This window comes from Ammodytes marinus (assembly GCF_949987685.1).
Source record: "Ammodytes marinus genome assembly, chromosome: 20".
Classification (NCBI taxonomy): domain Eukaryota; kingdom Metazoa; phylum Chordata; class Actinopteri; order Uranoscopiformes; family Ammodytidae; genus Ammodytes; species Ammodytes marinus.
Genome location: NC_137224.1, coordinates 8,835,395 through 8,858,116, shown reverse-complemented (window position 1 = coordinate 8,858,116; position 22,722 = coordinate 8,835,395). Strand labels below are relative to the sequence as shown.

The 22,722-nt window shown below is 41.4% G+C and overlaps 1 protein-coding gene across 2 annotated transcripts in view; it reads left to right on the top strand.

The window, feature by feature from the left end:
* Positions 1-20,499, top strand: part of LOC307267059 (adenosine kinase-like) — a 97,494-nt gene extending 76,995 nt beyond the window's left edge. For both annotated transcript variants that reach the window (XM_080049259.1, XM_080049260.1), the window contains exons 8-11: positions 7,998-8,033; positions 11,608-11,722; positions 19,004-19,090; positions 19,381-20,499. In XM_080049259.1, coding sequence (XP_079905385.1) covers positions 7,998-8,033; positions 11,608-11,722; positions 19,004-19,090; positions 19,381-19,505 — 363 coding nt within the window. In that variant the 3' untranslated portion in view covers positions 19,506-20,499. The remainder of the gene's footprint in view (positions 1-7,997; positions 8,034-11,607; positions 11,723-19,003; positions 19,091-19,380) is intronic.
* Positions 20,500-22,722: the final 2,223 nt, after the last annotated feature.

Here is a 22,722-nt window from a genome sequence, read left to right as displayed (position 1 = left end):
ATAATAAGCTGCGATGAACAAACGGACTGCGATGAAGTTGGGTTCAGCTTTGTTGCGCTGTTTTACATTCATAAACATGGCAAAGTTTACACTTAAAACAAATGCAAAGATGTCAATTATGCACATTTATGCAAAACAAAAATAAAACTAGAGAGTATAACCATTATTGACTGCACAAACATGCCAGAAAAATGTCAAAGAGATAGTAGCAATGAACAGCATCTGAAAACTAGTTTTAAAATCTTGTCTTTGTCCATCACGTTTAATATTTGTGACCAACAATGGAAGATAAACCTCTAAAGGACATTGTTGGCTTCAAATATATAGTAGTTCAAACTGACCTAATCTAGTTCATCAGGACTGTGTGGTTGTGTCTTGATCAGAGTATTACTCACTTGCATGCGAAAAACTGAAACTGACATCACCTTTTTCTTTGGAACCCAGGGAGAAAAGGCAGTATTGTTAGAACTTTAGCAGATAATAGTGTATTTATGTGGGATCCCATCACTGGTTAGGAGGAAAAATAAGTTTTCAAGGCCAACTTAACACATTTCTTTTACCACTTACATTTTAAGATAAATTGTTGTTGTGTCCCTGAAGAAGGTTCCCAAAAAAGCCTGTTTTAAGATTGCAATTCAGTTGTTTTCTTGTGTGTGACTAAGGAAACAATCATCTTTGCACTATGGAAGTTCTGGATCTAGACAATCCAATCAGGTGGACCTTGACCAAACAAACTTCCAAACAATCGATAAAACTTACTGAAGTTATTACTTCTGTATGAGGCGGCGCCGATAGCTCAGTTGATAGGGCGTCGTCCCCCCCCCCCCGGGCTAAGGCCCCGCAGCGGACCGGGGTTCGAATCCTGCCCGGGTCAGTTCTCTGCATGTCCTCTCCTCTTTGCCCCATTTCAACACTGTCTCCCCAATCTGTCTAGTAAAACAAAAATGCCTAAAAAATTACCTTTAAAAAATTACTTCTGTATGTTCTCAAATAAGTTATTCAGGTAAATTCTTTTTGCCTTTGCTTGACCACATTTTGGCTGCAGTGTAGAGTCATCGCAAGCTATCAAGAGAGGTGACATCAGTCGAATCAAGTTAAAAGCATTGGCTCTGCTTGTTGAGCAGACCTGTTCATCCACCATATTTTCCTTCACCCAGTGTCTTCCTTGAGAGATAGTCAGTCTCCAGCAGTCTGGCGTGTGCTGACCCCTTGTTAGAGCCCAGAGGTGAGATGTGTGATAGAGGCCCTCAGTGCTGATAAGACTATCAGGCTGATGACTAGCCCCCCCCCACTCCCAGCACAAAGCTGCTACTGCCATGGCTTCCATTAGCCCCACCAGGCTGGCTGAATGCCGGCCTGTTCCCTCCTGCTGCATTTGAGGTTACATCCTCTTGTTGTTAGCCCCTTACGCAAACCTACTTTCCCATGCTGAGATGGCTATCAGCGGAGATATTTATGTACTGCACATGTTTCCGATTGTTTAACCTTTGGACCCGTGCTGTAGGTGCTGCCACCGCCGTCCCTGCAGGCTCGCTAAGAGACCTCTCTCCTGCCCTTGCAAGGCAGACTGTGATAGATGGGAGCACCAGGCTGTTGCTTCAGGTGTGCAATGTTCTGGCCGGCAAGGGCACTGTTTCAATTGGTCACATGAAAGCTTACATTGACCCTGTGGTTCAATTCGCAGTAATATCTAATGAACTGGCACAATTCTGATCAAGTTGTTTTGGCCCCAGATCTCAATGAGAGTCCTTTTAACATAGGGTTTCAAGTTCAATCCGATACTTAGGATTACTAAAATGTTGATTAAATATGTATTTGACACAGCTGTATGCTATTTTTAATCTTGATATAATAGATGTAAAATTAGCATCGGAATCTGAACCAAAACCGTACGTTTTGTGAACCTCAGTCTCTGAACTCATTCACCGGTGCATTCAAATTATCTTTCACATTCACACACTCTAATTTTATCTGGCATTTGTGTGAAATGCTGCTATGTAGTGCCCATGTGTTGTTAAGGAGAGCAGTGTTGCAAAAGTAGAATATGGAGCTGGAGTAAAAGCCCAATCCATTTTTATTGTTTGCATCGGGAACAGCAATTGTCAAAAGCTTGTCAGTAAAAAATAATTTCAAATAACCTTCAATATTTTTTCATGCTTTAGATAAGGAGGGTTTGACAAAATCTTGTATAACACAACATAAACATAAAATGTATTAAGGAAACATTATGCAGTTTATTTCCTACTGGAAAGCTATTCGGCCATCAAACATATTTCGTTTTAATGTGGGCTTACTGTACGAGTGCATTGTGCAGCTTATGTAGGAAACAATAAACTAAATAAACATGTAATTTGAATATATACTGAATCACTATCAGATCAACATACACTCAATTTTAATGGATGTGGATTGGGGGCAAAGAAACAATGTCACTTCTGCTTAGAAGTGGAATTGTTTGTGCATTATATAATGAACATATCCCGAGGCTAGTGGAGAGGCTCGATAGAAGATGGAAATGAATAGCATCGTATGCACTGAGGAAGGTATTGTAAATGTTCTATCCCTCAACAATACACCATCTGGTAAACAAAGTTGTTTGTAGAGTGGGAAATAATTGAGTTTTATTTCTTTTTTTATCTAAATTTGTAGCAGCTCATGAGAAGACAAATTTAAGATAAGGCATTTTGGAGTAAGAAGGAGAAGCCCTAGTTTGGAATCCGACTCTCAACTGGTGGATGTAAATCTGTCACTACCTTACAGATTGAACCTGTACATTCACACCCGAATGTAAGGAAAATAGCTAGGTAGAGATGAAACATGCCACTTAATGGCTCGGTAAAAAGGGATAGTAAAATGGCATCAGTTGTTGTTGAGTAAATTCCCAGAGGCAGTAAAAGCGACTCCTGCCTCTCTCCTGTGTGTGTGTGTGTGTGTGTGTGTGTGTGTGTGTGTGTGTGTGTGTGTGTGTGTGTGTGTGTGTGTTTACCCTCATGTTTATGGCATTTGTGGCATGTCATGCTTGAGCAGGATTGCTGCATTCTCCAGGGAGCTCCAGGAGGGCTCGGTACAGGTGATTTATTCCTCCTAATCTGTCCTGCACTAGTAGCAGGCGGCCGCCTTCCTTTCCACCCAGCGCGAGTGAGGTGCTATCAGCAAGAATTATCATACTATCGGCCCACATAACTTTGAGGTGGCAGCTTCCTTTTTAAAGCAACACCTGGACTCCTGCTGGGGGTCGACGTCCTGACAACCCACGAGGAGTCATATTTGTGACCCAGAGGCCAAGTCAAGGGCAATAACAATTCCCCAGTGATGCCACTGCCTTGATTAGTTATTCATTGTCCGCCCCCACACCCACCAGCCTGTAATGTATGCCGTAGTAATCTGGCTGTAAACGCTTGAGTTGAATGCCAGATGTTGTTTTTACTGGGCATTTATGGAAGCTGTCTGACTCGCCTCAGTGATGGCTGACACTTACATGCGGGGAATGAGGAAAACATGTCCTATGTGATTGTTATATATATCTGTAAGTAGTGATAATTGGCTGAATTATTTGAGATGTCATGACCCAGTCGTGCTCGGTTTAGTTTAAAAGGCTTCTACAGCAAGTCATTTGTCATTTCCAACTCATCTGTTCAGACCAGATCATTTTTGCTCCCTTTGTTTGCACTGTTATATGACTAAGCCAGTTAGACATAGTTTTCAATATACTTAGTTATTATAATTAATATCATTTCTTCTGGTTAATTCTGCAATTGTGCAATTCCGTTCCCCATTAAATTAGTAGATTGTAGCCATCAAACTCTGATTTCTTTGAAATGTACTCTTGTTCGAATGCCCAGATGTAAAGAAGAAAACATATTTTTTCTCTCATATCACCAACAATTACTAAAAAGGTTGTTGGCAGTATAACTCTTCGTTCTTGAAAGTGGAAAAAGGATATCAAAGACATAATAGTGCTATATTAAAATTAAAAAAAATTCTATAGAATGTAAATTTAAAATAAAAAAATGTAGAGCAGCAAACCAAATGGTGGTGTAGGAGCTATGGGTGGCCACACAGTTGTGTGTGTGTGTGAACAGAGAGTACAGGAAAAGGTTGTGCTGTGCATGAAGCCCTGAGGGGCGTCCGTGTGAAGAGGTAGGGTCAATGATGTGTTGGTGCCTTTCCACACTGCCCGGGGTCTGACCGTCAGGAAGTTTGGGATCCAGTCATACAGTTGATGATGAACTTGGAGGGCACAATGGTAAAGAATGATGAGTAATGTACAGCATTCTCACATGCCATGTGTTTCCCTGGTCCGGGTGGGCCAGAGCAGTGTGGGGGGTTATAGGTGATGCTGTCCTCCGTTGATCTATATAACAGGGCTGTTGTTGTAAATAACCTGTCTGAGCTTTAGTCTCCTCAGTATCACCCCCCCCCCACACACACACACACACACACACACACACACACAATACAATTCAATTTCTGCATCGATTTAGGCTAACACGGTCAAACAAAATGTCTATTTTCTGAATGGCGTTTTATTAACCTTAGCACAGAGGTTTGCTCCTTGATTTAGATTCTTCTGGAAACACCAAAATTGGATTTTCTCTTTCGACTCTTGCTGTGACATATGCTCAACAACTTGTTACACAGAGGAGGGAAAAACAAAATTATTTTGAAAATTAGTTTAGTTCTTGCAGTTATGACATTTTGCTGTTGCAATCAGAAACAAACCATTGCACCATAGTTGTAGGGCCCATCTAGACTAAACCCATAATCTGAAAATGAATGGATTGACAACAGGTGTTTGTATTTACAGAACTTTGCAGCGGAATCTACCAAAAGGTAAACTACAGGTCACCAAACATAACCTATGAGAAAATGAAAAGGTGTTGAATTCCCACCCGCCTCTCTTTTAACGAGAAGGAGATCGAGCAATTTAGCTTGATGAAAAGGAAGAAGATACATAGTTTATACATCATGGACAATGTCACAGAGAATACCTACAGTACATATACAGTAGTGCCTGCTATAGCCTCCTGTTCCATACAGTATCAGGGAAAACAAAGTGTAAGGCTTTTGAAAACTACCCCTTTGCATGAAGTGTGTTTTTCCTCTTTCATTTTGCTTGGCAAGATATTGTAGACTCCCGCCCCCCTGACTGGGCTCTGGATTATTAGCTTAAGCTCTCTAAAAATATCCCTTTGACTGTTTAAGCCTCTGACAGCAGCAACATCTCACACATTCTGATAGCTTTATACTAACTATGGCTGCAGAGGGCTCATGCACTCAGCCCGCCCTTGTTATCTTTTACCTTGTTTGCCCGAGGAAAAGAAACAGGAGAACTTGCGACCCCCTCCCCCCCCCCCCCCGAAAAATCTGCAAAAGTCCCCCACCCCATCTCTTTCGGAATCAGATTTGGAGCAAGCATGCAATCACAGCAATCTCAACACAAACTAGATGCTTTTTTGAGCACCAGAGGATTTTGCCCAGATGTCACTTGAAGCAGTCGTCATTGTTGCGACAGCTGCAGAAGCACACGGACCGTCATTCCAAAAGCGTCTACGGCAACATACCAAAACAGCTCGCGTGAAAATGTGAAACATGCACAGCCTGAAACATAAGGTTTTTGAATATTAATGCTGTGAGCCTTTTATAAAGCAGTTACTTTTATTGCCTATCTTTTTTTTTTGTGCTGTTGACTTGCCTGTGTAGTCCCAGTAATTGCATATTTACCACCATGCAGTATTAATCATACCAATATATTAGGTTTAGCTGAGCTTATAGCAGCAAATATTTTTGATGTTGGCATTCATAACAGCTCATAGAAATTAATACATTTCTGAAAGGGATTACACTGTGCACATGTGGCTCGTAGACATCGCTTCAATTATCTTTTTCTTCTAACACCCACACTCTCTTGAAAGGCTTTTCTCACAAATATTATAGTTGCTAACTAGCAAGAGACGGAGGGTGAGATACAGAGGCATGTGCCGCTCAACAGCCCCCATTGTTATTCCAGCCTTTATTCATGTGTGTCTCTCTCTCTCTCTCTCTCTCTCTCTCTCTCTCTCTCTCTCTCTCTCTCTCTCTCTCTCTCTCTCTCTCTCTCTCTCTCTCTCTCTCTCTCTCTCTCTCTCTCTCTCTCTCTCTCTCTCTCATGCTTTGAGATGAAATATCACTGTTTTGACAAGACGTTTTCCAAGCTGCTCGTGTCCCTGCGAGATGCCTCATGCTGTTCGGTGATGTGAACGTTCCCGAGGAGAAAAGTCAATACGTGGTTGTAAATAAATGAAAACAAATGTGAGACCTGTAAGCCCTCCATAGATTGAAATAGGCAAAGGGGAGGAGAAAAGCAATGACTACTCACCTGTACTCATTATAAAACGACTTTTTGGCTACTGAGGCTAATTGTCTGGCCTCTCAACCTCGCTGTGTGTGGAAGGAGTTTGAGTGTGTATGTGTGGGGAGGTGGGGGGAGATTAATTGACATATTGCTGGCGCTGTGCTGTTGATCCAAGGCAGAGAGCCATGAGGCTTTCCTCCAGGGACCTGTAACCTTATTGTTCCATGTCATCTCCTCCCCTTCTGTTTGAGGACCAGGTTGTCAACCTCTCCCCAAGGTCACGCAAACACCAGCCCCCCTTCTGCAGATAATTGGATTATTTAGAATCATAGCATCAACTTATTGCCCCATCTGGGGTCAAAAGTGAATTTGGTGCACAAGGTTGCCTGTCATGATTTGTGGCATCGTTCTGAACTGACGAGCAACAGCCTCTGTCACCAGTTACAGGATCACACCAGTGGTGGTTTTGCACATTCTGATCTATTGACTACACATCATACATTGGACATCACAGCTAGCCATATTGCTAAACATGAACCTGTTGTGTTTGACATTTTAAATGCATTTATTTATATACCACTATATTAATTGGTTTGTATTCATTTATGCACAGTGTGAAACTTGTCCAAACAAGTAACCAACAAGTGTATGGTTGGTTGGTTGGTTTACATTTTTAAAACACATAGACATAAGAAAAGTGCTGTTGTGCTGTTCAAATGCATGATGTATTCCAGGAATCCATTGATATCCATTCATATATGTTGGGGGTACAGTGTTTGTTCTGGATGTATTATTATAGACAGCCTATGGTTCACATTCATTTTCAAGTGGAATATTCTTGAAACATCATAACCCTTGAGTTGTGTCATCTGATAAATATGGTCAATTCAATTGTAATGCAGTTCAATTGTTTGCCACAACAAAAATAATCACAATAACTTGTGAAAATGCAACTAGTGCAGAATTCAAAATCAAGAAGGTTTCAAATGTCTGCTGATACATTTTTGATATTGTATGGTAATTAAGGGAAACTAATGGCTTCAAGAAACATTGGGCAGAAATACACCCGAATATCTTAAACTATGGAGCATGAATTCTGGATTAAACAACTCAAGCCAAATGTTAATGAACGGAAACCAATGGAAGCCTGAAATGGTTAACAAAATATAGATCACAAATTTGAAACTACAGCATATATTTAAAAGTCTAGCAAAAGTCAAGCAATAAAGTTGACATGATTTGTAGCTAAAGAGCAAACACTTGCATAAACGCTGCTATGGGCCATTAAAGTGCACCTGTCGGGAGACGAATGAAACATATACTGGGTGTTGAATGCCGACACAGAGCTGGGAATTCCCACATACCAGCACATATTCATGGTTTCTGTGGTGGTTTCATGGCCGGGGGCTGACAACGGTGTTATCTCATGCTGCCGTGGTAAAATGAGATGAAGTGGGGCAATAGATTAAATGGGTGGGCTGCATGCCTGTTAAATCAGGAGTTGGCAGAGCAACACTAACTCGGGTTACTTATTCTCACGTGACACGTCTGCACATGTGAGGAGATGTCTTCACTTTACGCACGTAGTGTGACATTCTGCTCTTGTTTGTGACTCTGTTAATTAACTGCTCATTTGTGTCTGTGTTTTTGTCTTTTCTTCTAGGAGGCGGACACATTTGCCAAAGTGCTGGGCTTTGAGGTGAGTTGACCAGCTATTGCACACTAAACAGATCCTAAAGGTTTATTTTTGCTGATAATGAAGTTCTTTTTGGACAGTGATTGATGTGCTATTATACTCTCCAGGCCTTGCAGCAGTTGCTATGGAAACCTGGCAGTCGTCATGGTTTCTTTGTTCAGCCAGCTCTCTGTTATGACGCACTCTGCTAGGTCTGCACCCAACATCGCCTACAGATGTTATTTATTGAATTTTGAAAAGCCTCTTGGGAAGCTGAGAAGTTGGGCATGGTTTCAAGCCTTTTCTCTGCAGGCTCGGGGGCTCATCAGGTTGCCTGGTTAAAAAGCCTCCTCATTATCTCCATTGCACTCGGGGATGATACTGTATGTCTTCCCCTTCGCTGCTTTAGCATTACAGCACACTGAATCACACTGTAGTCTTTTAATAACCAAATTACAGCCACCTGTGGTTTTAGATTATGGAGATGGAAATTATAGTACTTGTGTCCCCATAGAACGTGCACTATGTGTTTTTAAAGTGGGGCTACTTCTTCAGTGCAAAAATGAAAGTTCCCTTGGTCTAAATTTTGCCTGCATGTTGTACACTCCTCATGCAGCATTTTTTTTATAAAGGTGAAATCAAAAACACAAATAACTTGTGTGTGTGTATGTAAGCGCGTGCATGTGTGTGTGTGTGTGTGTGTGTGTGTGTGTGTGTGTGTGAGTTTTTTAAATGGGCTCAGGTATTTTGAGTGCCTTCTCTCTTTCAAAGGTAGAGCTGCCTTGAATATGGCTCTGCACTGTGTGAATAATTGTCATCCAGAATCACTAACGGTGTGATCAACGTGACTGGAATAGAAATGCAATCCTGATGGCAGTGACAGGTTTAAGAGAGAAGGGATGAAGGCAGGAAAGAGGGGGATGGAGAGGGGGGGGTGCTGGCAGTGATGGAGGGGGACTCATATGAAGAAAAAAATACAAAGGGCAAAGTGTAGACTCTACTAGTACTTACAATTCTTTGACATTTTCCACGTCAACCTGATTTGCCAGAACACGGCGAAAATTGCAATGGATGAATATGATTTCTCAGATAACATCAGCGTGTGGTGTGTCCTGTACTTACTGCATCTCTGGATGGTTCACAGTTGTATTTTTTTTCTTGTCACTTTGGATGACAATTTCTCTCGCCCCCATACCGTGCTTGCACACTGACACATCTTCAACATATCAATATATAGAGCATACAGTGGCCTCTAGAACTTTGTTCAAAGCAGGAAATAACAGTTACATTGTTACAGCAGTACTATTGGAGGAAAATTGTCATTCAAACATTCACAATGAAGTTGTGTTATGAGTGCAGAATATGGATATTTCCCCATATACAATATGTAACCTGTGGGTAATAATCAAATATAACAGAAGAATTATTATAGTCAAAAGTCATCGGCTTCCATAATCATTTCTGATCTTGGAAATGGTTTGACGAAAGAGTCATAGGAAATGATCCTACTACCTGTTTATTGTGTGACACAAATCAGTTTAAAAAAACATGAACCATCTCTATGACAACTGAACACCCCTCCTCTGGAAACATCACATTTCTTCCTGCCTTCCATTTATCAGCATGCACCCTATGATTCTACATGTGTACAAACTAGAGTAAAGCAATTTAATCATATCATTTATGATATGATTTATTCCATAAGCCAAAAAAAAAAGATCATCCAATTGTAGCACAGTAATACTATTTCAGTTATTTTGTCAAATGTACCTAAGGCATCTAAAAACAACTACAATCAATCATTTTAGTCTGGGTGGCTTCTTTTGAGGGATACCATAACTTTATAAATTATATTTCTGAAGTTGCTTACACATAACACGTCAAGGTGATAATATGCTTTGAATGTATTCTGAAACATTGTTATCATCACATTATGGTTGACTAACAAAAGTGAAAGCAGCTCTTATTCAGTCTAAATACAAGATAAAAACAGCTCTTCCTCTCCCAAACAGCAATCAGCAGATCTGAACACAGACGCCTGATTGGGATCTGTTTTCCTCTAAAAAGCTCAGAGAACTATCTGCATGGCAGCTCTAATTGAATATCTCCCTGGCTGTGTTTTCTCAAACAGCCTGCAGGGAAGACGATCACTGTCTCGCTGGCTTCAACCAGAAAACACAATTTAGCAACCATTGTTAGGCTTTTTGATTTCACGCTTTGTTGATTCCCGTCTGATCAATTGCCGCACTGTCGTCAATATTGCCATTTTATTCAGCGGTTAACTGGATTGACCGTATCATTTGCCAATTGGTTTGTTTTTGCAACTGGTGTTATTTTTCTGCATTCTTTCGTCGGAGGAACCGGTCAGCTGAGAGTTTCTTCCAGGGAAAATGGAAGGAAGGAAGGAAGGAAGTTGTCGGTGTGTGTGATAGTGTGTGTTTATGTATGTGAGTGTAGCTGCATAACAGCCACTATGCTTTACCCTACCACCTCCGACCCTAGGAACTTTTTAGCACCCTAAACTTGAGTAGAACGCCTTTTCCTTTTATGTCGGTGAACATAAAACCAGAGGGTGACAATGTGCCGAAGCCTTGTGTGGTTTTTGCATTCAGTGTCTGGAGGAGTGCTTGTGGTTACAGTCACAGTGACAAATTGCCTTCTTTTTCTTTTTTTCTTCGCCATCGCCTGCTAACAGCCTCAGTATTAACCTCACCATTAGCACTTACTTAGAGTGTTACACCCATTTTTCCTCAGCCCAGGGTCTCCCCGGACCTCTCAGGGGCTGATTAAAGGACATTTGGGAAGCATTTAGAGGTGTAAAAGCTCATTGGTTTTGAGTGAGCCAGTGTGGCTGGGGCTATCGGAGCCCCTATCTCTCTTGATTACTCCCATAACCGCAGTATTTGCTCGCCCCTGAAGGTGCTCGAGTGTTAGCTTTGATACAGATGCTAGAGGTGTCTATACGACCCTTAATGCTAGCTCCTTGGTGTGCTGTATTACGGGGTAAAAAAGCCGTAAGAAAGTCCGCCCCACTGCGAGACGGCGATAAAGACATTCCACCTGCACATAGTACATCATGATGAGTTAATAATAAAGTAGCACTGACAGGTGTGTTTTTTTATCCTCTCTCATGATCAAAGGCAAGCACTCCGGAGAGTTCTGTCGTCTCCAGGCGAGAATATCCATTCTGAGCAGATGCTGAGGAGAGATGGCCTGTTTCGGGGGGGGGGGGGCGATATACAGTACACACACCACCTATCCCTTCAGCTCCGCAAAAAGTAGCTTTATCTGACAACAGCATATCTTCACACGCTTATTTTCATCTCACTTAGGCGATATGACAATCTAATATTTCACAGCTCTCCTGTAATCGTGTGGAAACATCATTGAGTGCTCCATATTGATCCCTTTTGGAGGCGGTTTCATAGTCCATCTGGTTTCATTACTGCTTGATCCGTCTGGCAGGATTGGAAAAAAAATCTGACCTCTCTCAGTCACACTTGTGATCTTTGATTAACTTGCCAAGGAGATTGCTCTTCATGATGCCTACATTCAGCTTAACACACTCACTTGTTGGTTTTTGGTGATTTCTTTACAGACAGAGGACATTGCAGAGATCGCCAAGAAGACCCAAAACCTCCCCAAGGAAAACACCAAGAGGCAGCGGCTGGTGGTCTTCACCCAGGGAAAGGACGATACTGTTGCAACTGTTGGTAGGCCCATTTTTTTTTTGTATCCTTTTGGTTTTCTGCCTTTGTTTGCTTTTCCGCACATATTTTCACTTAAGCACCACTCGAAGCCATCCCAACTCTGGCCCCCCTTTTGGACATCTTTACCCTTCACTTAAACCTCATATCTCAAAACTGCAGAATGTAGCCCTTTAAATAGATGGTGAGTCGCTGACTGAAGAGAGCCGAATGCTATCGGTAATTTCTTTGAAGCTGACCTGTAATATTGACACCAGATGTTTAAAAAAAAGTGAAAGAATGCTTGCTCTACATTCTGTCATTTTCGCAGCATTATAGGAGTGTGGGGGATGCAGCAGCAGAGAGCAGGCATTGATTTGTGAAGTACCTCTAACTCTTGTCTTGGACAGACTCCAGGCCAGTTCTTCGGCAATGTTTAATGCTTCAACTCTTTACAACTGTTCCCTTTGGTTTTTTTCCTCCTGAAAAAGAATGACCTTGAGGAGAGGTTGAAAACGTAAGGTCCTTAAGTCAATCCAATTTCCTTGATTCGGGCTATATTTGTTAGTGGAACATTAAAAGGCAGGGTCATTACAACTGAGCAGTGGGTCGCAGGTTTAAGCGCGGTGTGGGGAAAGACACGATAGTTTCCCATTACTACTTGGAGCCTTTGCCTTTGTTTGGAGCCACGGGGTGTCTCTCCTCGTTGCCCTTGCGGTTTCAGACTAGTCGTAACACAGGGAGAGATGGCCCTCAGGTAAAGACTCCCGACTATATCACTCATCACTGGGGACTGCAGGCAAGCACAGCTACAGCACTGCAGGACATTGTCACTGCCACATGTGCCCAATGTCCTCAATTTCATACTGCGGGCAAGGAGTATGTATGAGCTGGTACAGTATGTCATGGAAAACATTATTAATCTATCAATAATTAGTCATGTCTTTTCCATATTTTCTATAATGAATTTGATTGTATTATCCGTAAACAGTGATGCTATTTTGGCCAAGACTCTCTAAAGGCCAGGACACACCAGTCCGACACGTTCCGACTACCCAAAAACTGGAGTCGCCGTTTCAGGAAGCTCCAGTCTTTCCGTCGCTGCCCAAAAACACACCGAGACGACTGCTTATTTTCCGTACGTCCCGCGCTTGTAATGTCTCCACAACAGCAGGCGGCGCTAATCTGTATTGTGGCCCGAAAAAATACGAAAGCCGGAAATGATGGGACAGCTCTCTAGAGCATAAACATAGATAGAAATACGTATTTATATGTATGGACCATGGACACATAAAGAAATGGACACCGTATTGAAACATGGCGCCCATTCATTCCTATGAAAGCTGCTCATAGGCGCAGAGAAGCAACAAGGAAGTATAATCCGGAAATTCCATGCGGCCCAAAGCATTACGTAGCATGGACGTAGCGGCATTATGGACCTATCAAGAAAGAGGGCGGCAAGCGTAGCGGACTGGAGGCGGGTGTCTCGTTCTGTAGCATCTAGCCTGGCGAAAACAAACTGAAAGCCGTTAAAAGCCGTTGGGCTAATAAAACGCTTGAGGTGGCGTTTTGAAATGAGAAAACTTACATTTTAATAGTATATGGTCTAAAGATAAGTATGAGCCTATGATTGATATCCAGAAAAAATGTGCAGAGACACAATCTTGTTCGCTGCTTGTACTGTGTGGACAGGGACATCTGCCTACGGGCCGCATGAAAATAAGCTCCACCCCTTACCATGCAATACCAATGGGTTGGCCACATGTCCATGCTGGCTGCTCGGAGAAGGCAGCATCCTGGGGGCCTGGTATGGACCATAAGAGCACAATTTTTAGCAGAGAGTGTCGAGCATGGTGTCGAGCAGTCAACAAGGGTTGATGCATGTGAGTACTCGCAAAACGAAACGAACAAACACATTAAAACGATGGCTAGCTGTTGTTAGCTGTTTGTGCTACCCGCCTCACTTCCGGGCTTCACTGATTCGCTAGCCCTCCACCAATCAAATTGCTCCAAATGAAAGACGGTCGGCCGGCTCAAAACAAGCCCGACGACCTCTACGTCGGCCGACGTCACGGCACACACCAAACAGATTTGTCTTTTTTTTTTGACGACGGCGATTATCGGGCTGGTGTGTCCTGGCCTTAAGAGTCTAATATAAAAAAGGATAAAAGTGGCTGAAATCAATAATTTTATATTAACAATGGATAAAATGACTGGGTGATGGAAAGTGATGCTTGTAGTTATGACTCAATTCTGTTCTTCTCAGCTCCACAAGCATTTTTAGCGTTTTTTAACTCACTGCTTTGTTTGTTTTTTTTACGGCCCACAACTTTACTGTTTTGGTTCACACTCATCTGAACTGATTACAGCCGCAGCAGGCAGCTGTTTTTCAGCAATAAAGCTCGGATAAACCTAGACAAACAAATGCTAGCGCCTAGCTGGTGAAAATAGTGGATCATTTAGCAGTTAAACCAGATATTTCCCTCAGGAGTTGTCGGAGACCAAAACAGAGCTAAAGGGAAAATATTAGACATTGATGCATCAGGTGGACACAAACTCAACTATTAATGAATGCTTGTGTTGCCTTGTATATGCTGAGTTAATATCACACTCTTAATAAGAATATATTTTAACAATAACTATATGTCTCAATATAAAAAAATTATGCAAAATAACATTCAAAACAAACTGAGGTTCAGTGCAGTGAACTGTTCCCCTCCTAAAAGGCAACACACATTGGACGAGTTCATTTACAAAGCAGAATTCCTGGAAGTAAATTTCCTTTCCTTTCCTGAGGATATGAAAATAAAGAAGCCCGACAGTTAAAAAGAACAGGAATCCATCCATTGTGCTGGAGGTGATGGATAATTCCTGCCTGCTTCCCTCATTGCTCCCGCATGAAGACAGAGCCGCGCGCCACTGTGAACTTTATATAAAATACATGATGAATGCAGGCGGGATGAAAGACAATGTGTTTCAGATGTCATCTACAAAGGCAAACATGATAAATGTCATTGAGTGCACTATCATTGCAGTGGAGCAGTTACAGCAGTCAGTGCAGCAGAATCGGTGTGTCAGCACGCGTGTGTGTGTCTGTCTATATGTGAACATCGCTACTTATGCCAGCCAAATAAATGTCAATGTAAAAAGAGAATTAAAGATTTTCATTTCCCAGAGGCGGTGCTCTAATAAACTTGATCTCTCATTTTGTTTGCAATTTGTCCTCCTGTCAGGATCTGATCATTTGCCAGCCTCAGCATGTCATGTTAAACCATTTTGTAGTGATTCAGGATGGAAGAATGCCTTTCCCCATGGTATAATTCTCCAAAAAAAGAGATGTCAATTGGTTATTGTTCTATTTTTTTCCTTCCCCTGCCCTTCATTTGGAGCCTTTCATCACACCGACGCTTCAAACGTGCCTTTTATAAGAGCTGGAAGCAGAGAAACTGGCCCTCCTTTATTTAGCTGCCACTGCCACCTCTGAACTACAACACCAGGCTTTTGCTTATACACCCATTAAAGCAGTAATTAAGATCATTGTGCCCTGAACCTTACCGGTGAGGAGATCTAATAAGCGATCATTCAGCTGGGGGGGTCGCGGCTCTAATCGCTGATAAGGACTTGATAAAGCCTGACTCGGCTCCTCTGTGAGTTTTAGGGCCCTCGAGGGGGCCAGGCAGGCAGATTTCAACTTTGAAAAAAGACCCGATCTATACATGTTAAATCACATGAGGTAGACCGAGTAGTGAATACTGACTGCAAGGCAAAGGGCTCTTTTTTTCTCCTCTCTCCAATAGCAACAGTAGATTTAATGTTGCAGAATGCTTTAAATATCTACTTGGAGAAATCTTAACTGCCTGTTTAAAATGCGGGGATGTTTATGTTCCATACTGGCTCTATACTACGCCGATTGACTAAATCAATGAACATTCTGCTCTATGAGAAAAGCCCCCTCTCTTTTCCTTTGGCATCTCACATTGAAGTGTTTTCTTTCATGTCTTCCCTGAAAAGGATGTTGGTTGGCGATGATCTTTTGCCTGTGGTTACAGTAATTACAGGCATATGTATATACGTTTCCCCCCCTCTTCTAACTCGATTGTGAAGAAAGCTGCTGGTTATGATAGGGAAACAGATTGAATGTCAACTCGCTCCTAACCTGTCGCGTTCGCCAAGAAAGCGGTAACGTTGTTTTGCTCTCCGAGGGCTCAGAGTTTGGGTGGAAACGCAACAAGGAAACGTTCCAGGAGAAGTATTATAGGGGAAGATTTTCTCACATAAAGATGGTGTACTTTTAGTACACTCCTAACTCCTGCCGTTCAGCTAAATAGTCTAATTATAGCTAATATGTGTAATTCCCCAGTCACGCAAGCAGCTCAGGATTTGAAATGATGCAGTAATTGTTTTATTTTATGATAAAGTGTGACGGGATCAAAGTATGTGTATCGACCTGCCAGCTATTTGATCTACCTGCTTTTTCTGTTGCAACAACAATAGTGAATGCTGGAACACACAACCAAGTGAAGCGTGTACTAATTTCAGAGTCAGAACAACGCTCCATATGCTAATTTTGTAATAAAGCTGAGGTCGTCTTATTTGCGCATACAGTTTTTTTTTTTTAAATATATACGTATACAGGAGAACATTTTTCTCAGTCAGTCGTGTTCTGTGAAATGGCATTGTTAAAAAGAATAGCCAATAATAAAGGACTTCATTGATACTCATTTCAAAGAGTCGCTGTTGAAAGAATTTCTTGAGTTTAATCACCACCATTCAAGAGTTGTAATGAGGGAATTATAAAGAGCGAATTAACAAAAGCTCACAATTATAGCTTTCTTGAAGGAAGTATTTGAATTCCTTCTAGTTTTTTTTTCTTCTTTCTCTGTTGCAGGTTACCTGTCAAAACCCACCCATACTACATTCCCATGTATTCACCACCAATCTGCTGCTTCACTCACTTTCTCTATCCAAACTGTAGGAAAGAATATGTTAGTGGAAGAATACATGTTTTCTTTTAAAGTGCAGCAGTTTAATTGATTGGGGGATTTTTTTTGTTGTTGCAGATCTCATTACCGCGTTAATGTGAAATGAATTCAGAATAGTGATGTTTTCATTCCTTCAATAAGCCAACAACAACAAAGTTAAAGTAACTTGGCCGGAGTTTTTTTTTATATGTGGCCAATTGGATCTTTGTTACAGACGGCTGGGGAATCGTTGGGCTGTAACCTGAGTTAACATGTCAGTCCAATGTAACAATTTGAATCAATGAGGTTATGCGAACTCTCCCTTAGCAGCAGAGCACAAACTTTGGCCGTGCTGATAGAAGGAAAATAAATGCTGGATGGCTATTTTGCCACGCTTAGCAGTACTCGACCAATTCTAGTTCTAAAATTCAAATTCACTCGATGGACTTGTTCAGTGTAAAGAAATAGAAAAGGCCAACATTTAAATCAGCCAAATACTATTAAGACAAAAACAAAGAAATAAAATCAGCCCAATTGTGTTAAAGTACAATCAAAAGATTCGCCGGTTTACGTATTCAAAATATGCACATCCAAATCTGTTTATTGCTGTAACAAAGATTCTAAGTTTTTCCTTGAGTTCCGACACCTGGGGTGCAGTGTAATCACAAAGATGAGAATCACTTTGTGTGAGTGGTTACCTGATTGCAAACTGTCTTTTCTAATATAAGAGCTAATTCCTCCACTACCACCCAGTCCTGCGAGAGTAACCATTAAACCGTAGAAACACATTTACTCAGTTATTTATATTCAATTCCTCAGGCTAATGAACAGCAGAACCTGTGCTGAACAAGTGCGGCAGCTTTAAATATTTTAAAAGCATCCGGTTTTTATATCCGCAAAGTGCATCGCACAAGCACGACCACATCTAACGACTTCAGTTCCTTAACTGTGGAATAACTGACAAACTATAATTTATTGTTAGCACATTCGTTTCAAGAGGGAGGAGGGATTCTCAAGCTGTGGCATTAATTAAGCAAAGTCGTTATGCTGCTAATCAGCTGTTGTAATTTATTATCAGAGAGACAATTGCCTGCTTTCCTTTTTTAAGAGAAAATGTGTCCTGGTGAAAAAAACAATCCATCTCTTTATCCGATACATCTAAAGGCACCTGACCTGTTACCCAGTCTGCTCTGTAAGATGTTATTTTCTGCCACACCTTGATAGAGAGGGTGGTGTGTTAACAGTGATTCCCTTGACATCATGTGTTGGACATATGCTCTGCTGCGGGGCTGTGTATCACATGGCCTGCAGGACGAGGACCGCAATGTATTCAGAAAGACTGACAAGGTGAGGTGTCTTTTCATCACCACAGATATTCTGGGAGCGGTTGTTTGATTAGCAGGGAGCCTCATTAAACAACTTTTTTTTCCCTCATGTTCTCCTTAAACTCCAACCTTTTTTCTCTCAATAAGAGCTCTGTCAGCCCCCCTCGTGTTCCTTTTATCCACATGTCAGTCTTTTGTCTCCTGCACCTTTTTGAAGGTTTGTGTCGGCACCAGCGCTCTCGGACTGTTTGAAGATTGTGTGTGTGGTTTAGATTGTCCTGACATAAGTTGCTGATTTAATGTCACTCTACACCTCGAGACTTTGTCATCTGGTAGATTTTTGTTTCTTTTTTTCTCTCTCCCCCTCTCCTTTTAAACTGGAAGTCTCTTTGAAGTGCATATGCTACTGATAATTGAAGCAATATAATCCACTGAAGATAATAAAGGGACCCTCATTTAATGGGTTCCGTTTTGAACTGAAACGACTCGCAGGAAGTGCTCTTGCATTGTTTTTAATTCATCAGAGCACTCACCTATAGTTTTTTTGTGTTTGATCGTGTATTCTAGCTTTTATTCTAGGCCACTGCAGGACAATATGTAGTATTTTATATATAGAAATGTCCCTCATTATCACATTCAGTTATTTGTGCTGAAACTGAATTGAATTATCCTGATTTCACAGGAAATTGTATACGTCATGCAAAAATGCCAAACATTCACTGATTTGCTGCTTTTTTCAGTTTTAAATCATTGTAAATTATATATATTTTGCCTTTATAAACTTTGCCTTTGAATTCCGTATCTGCTACTTCACAATAATTAAATACGTTTTACAAAATCTTCTATTTTTGCTCATCATTCATTAGCCAAAAAGAACGACAGCAGGTTGAAGTGCTAAAATCAGATGATCAACTATCTCCAGTTATAACAAAGTCTTACTGTGTGAACTACGAGTATTTTAAATAAAGTTTAAATACTACTGTTCGACTTAAATGAACAGCCCTCCCTTGTCTTGACCACAGGTGAGAAGGTGACCAGGTTCCCTGTTTTGGACATCGACCAGGACCTTATTGTGGACACTAACGGAGCGGGAGACGCCTTCGTGGGAGGTACAGCATGAAAATCCTCTTCTACACAGCTTGATAGCAGTGTACTTTCCCAATTAACCTTTGATACAAGCCAACTACAGAACGTAGTAATGGGTCCAGATTATATGAGCGTGACATTTAGCCTACTGTTTCTACTGTGTATGTATCATAGTGCCACATAAAGCAATCATCATTTGAGGATGAGACAACATTGTCCCTTGTTCCAGAAAACATAAGTACCTGGGTCACATTATTGCTGACGGCTCCTCAAAATATTTTGGAAGTAAACCTCTGCTCTTTTGTCTACCCAGGATACCTCTCTGCGTTGGTCCAAGAGGATAATATAGAGGAGTGTATCCGGGCAGGACACTACGCCGCCAACGTCATCATCAGACGGGTCGGATGCACCTTCCCGGAGAAGCCAGACTTTCACTGATGCATCCCAGCACCGCTTATATGTCTTTTCCGCAAGATACTTCTTTATGTATGCTTCAGGATCATGTGTACATTTTTTTTTCTATTTACAGTTACAGACAATTTATGGGACTAAGTGCTGCAGCTTTAATATTTTATTAAGCTCGAAATAAGCAACTCGGATGTTTCAATACAATTCAAACAATGTACTGGTGTCAGACATTAGAACAACATGATTATGTTTAAAGGAGCATTACACTGAAAATATATATTTTGGATATGAAATACTGAGCACCTGTAGGCCTGAAAGGTGACCAATAAGTTAAAATATATATAGTATAGATACTTCCCTTTCTGTATGTTCAAACACTCAGGATCTCCACAACTGAGCTAAACACCACTAAATGCTCTGAAGCTTTGTCGTTATCGTCTAATTAATTTGCAAAACAATGATAGTTTGGATCATCCTGAAGAAGTGGATCAGTGATGGAGAAGTGCATCCCGCTGCAGGATAGGTATTAAAAGGCTCAATGGACATGAGGCTTTATAAAGTTTGTTGTTTGCTCCTTAATGAGACACGGCAGCTGCAGTTTGACTTAAATTCACAGACTTAACAATCAGAGCGGTCACGCAGAGTCGTGGACCCAAAATAAATGGGCTAAAAACCTACATAGAAACTTCTCAAATTACTCCTGCTCTACAATCCACTTCTCCGCTGTTGGTCCTCATGTTAAATGTTTTCCAGATAATTATTGCTTTGCCAATAAATAGCTAATTACACCTCTTCCATTGGAGATTGTGAGCTATGAGCTTGGAACAGTGTGACACAGAAGTGGTGTATTTAGCTGTGTAAACTGTGATTGCCATCCTACACAAAGCAGCAAGCTACAAACTCTTTAGAGCCCTCTTTTGAGCCCACAGGGGATAAGTGTTATAAAATATAGCACATTTTCAGTTGAATGTTCCTTTATATAGAATTAATAGATTGTGGCGTCGTTACGGGTGGCTTTCCATTTGCAAAGGTGACTGTTATAACTGGACGAAACTGGAAAGAATGTTTTTTTTTGTTATCACACAAATAAAACCATATCAAAACTCATCCCACCAAGATACTCTTTGCCCAAAACCAAGTCAGTATCGACATGTAAGATTTGTTTCTTTAAATACACCCTAAAAGAAGATGCAGAAACAGTGTCAGAACACATAAGGCTTGTGTATTTCCCCATTATTTAATCAGCCAGAGGCTCCCTCATGCTAATCACTTTTGGACAGCTCAACACTCTCCATTATTGAGGGAACTGGGAGGTGAAGGGGGGCCAGGACCAGCCTGGTGTCCTGGCTCCGCTCATGTCACCCCCCCACTCGGTGCCTGTTTGGTCCTAACTGGACTCTCGGGGTCTGGAGCTACACTGCAGGGTTGCAGGAGATCATTTTTCTCAGTTAAGGGATTAGTGGTTGCTCTTCTTGGCGATCATTAGAGGGACCCGAAAATTAGGCTGATCCCACGTACCCAGCTGTGCTGTCGCTGGGGGTTGGAGAATAGGATCAGAGGGAGGCCCCTCCCTTCCCCCACCCCCCACTAACTGTGGTGGGCCAGCAGAAGTTATGGGCAGTGTCTCAAGTGGTTGGTGGGAAACAATTCAACACTCATCTGTTCCACAAAGACGTGTGATTTGAGAACAACATTTTTTTGTTCCCCGCCTGTAACAACCTGTTATGTCGTATTTTCTTTTCTTTTCTCGGAACAAGACAGGAGGAATCAGGTTTTGAACACTCCTCGCACATGAGCTCTGGTTACTGTAATGAGGCATAGTGTATGCATGTATGCTAATCAGGGTCATCTAGGTGACAACATTCTCCAGCCAAAATGTTATTAACAACTTTGTGACACTTTTTTTTTTTCGTCAGCATTTTTTGAGGTTTCACACAGATGCGCTTTGAAAAGGACCACATTTCTGATTGGGCAAGATCACACTCCATGGCAGCTGGTTCATTTGCCTCTCAAGATGACAGATGGCAAAACACAAACACAAAAAGAGGGAGCCATGATCAAGTAATGAGAATGCCTGCCACAATAAGGAAACTACTAAATGTCCTTTTCTCATTTTTCCTACTAAACTTTTGCTTTGCTCAATGAATTTAGGAAGTACAAAAGTTACATAAAATCTGTGCCTTTAATTTACTTTTTACAAAACTATGCTCCCTGTTTTGTGAGCTTGTGAGCCAAAGGCATTGTGAAAGTGTTTAAAGCCAGTTTTATTGTGTAGCGGCAAGCTACAAGATGATCTTTTCATTAACTGGTCAGAGTTAATTATGCTGCTTACAACTTTGAAGAAGGGACAGGAAAAATTTTACTTTGTGATATTCACCCACAGAAAGGGAGTTCACGACCAGAACATATCTTTCTGGATGCTGGCGAAAGAGTAACTGGGGCCCTGGCCAGTGTTTTGCCCCGCAGATGGGCAGCAGTGTTTGTGAACACCAGTGTGGCAGTTGGCAGGGATTGAGGAGGGGGAAGGGAAGATTGCAATGGCACATGCTCCAATTCAAATTATCCCTGGACCCATGCAGCAGTGGAGGACCTGCTGGGGCCCAGGGTGGCATTCATTATAACCAGACACAGGCAGGTTTTGGTCAGTGCCTCCATCGTGTCACCAGTCCCAAACGCATCAAACCCCAATCTCTTTATTCACGTTTCACCTGCATTGACTTAACTGTGACATTTAACATCACCTCAATAAAGTTACATTTTATGTGTATGTATTTGCCACTTATAATTAGTAGGCACATTGAAATTAATGTCAAAGACTGAATGTAAACAAGACACTTGATATAAACACTGTAAATGGAGCAAATGGGCATACAGGTAAATAGAAACCAAAAGAGGAGAGCATCTGATGAGCATCAGACAAAATGTCAAGACTATTAACACGTGAATGAAATGAATGCATTTCAAATTAAACATCGAAAGTCTTAAGGGCTAAATGTTTTCATTTGAGATTTATTTAAAGCTGCGTGTACACTATGTGTCTGTTCATAATCTGATGGGAAATTGCCAATTATCTCTCTTAATTACATCTGTATTACAGCATTAAAAAATGGGTTTTCTGGCATTTTTCTAATGCTGTTGCTAAAGAGTTGGTAAATGAGCGATGGGAGAGCGTGCATATCCAAAAAGACACGGAAATGAAAATGTAATGATCTACATTATTGCTAACAAGTATTGCTCTTCCTTGGGC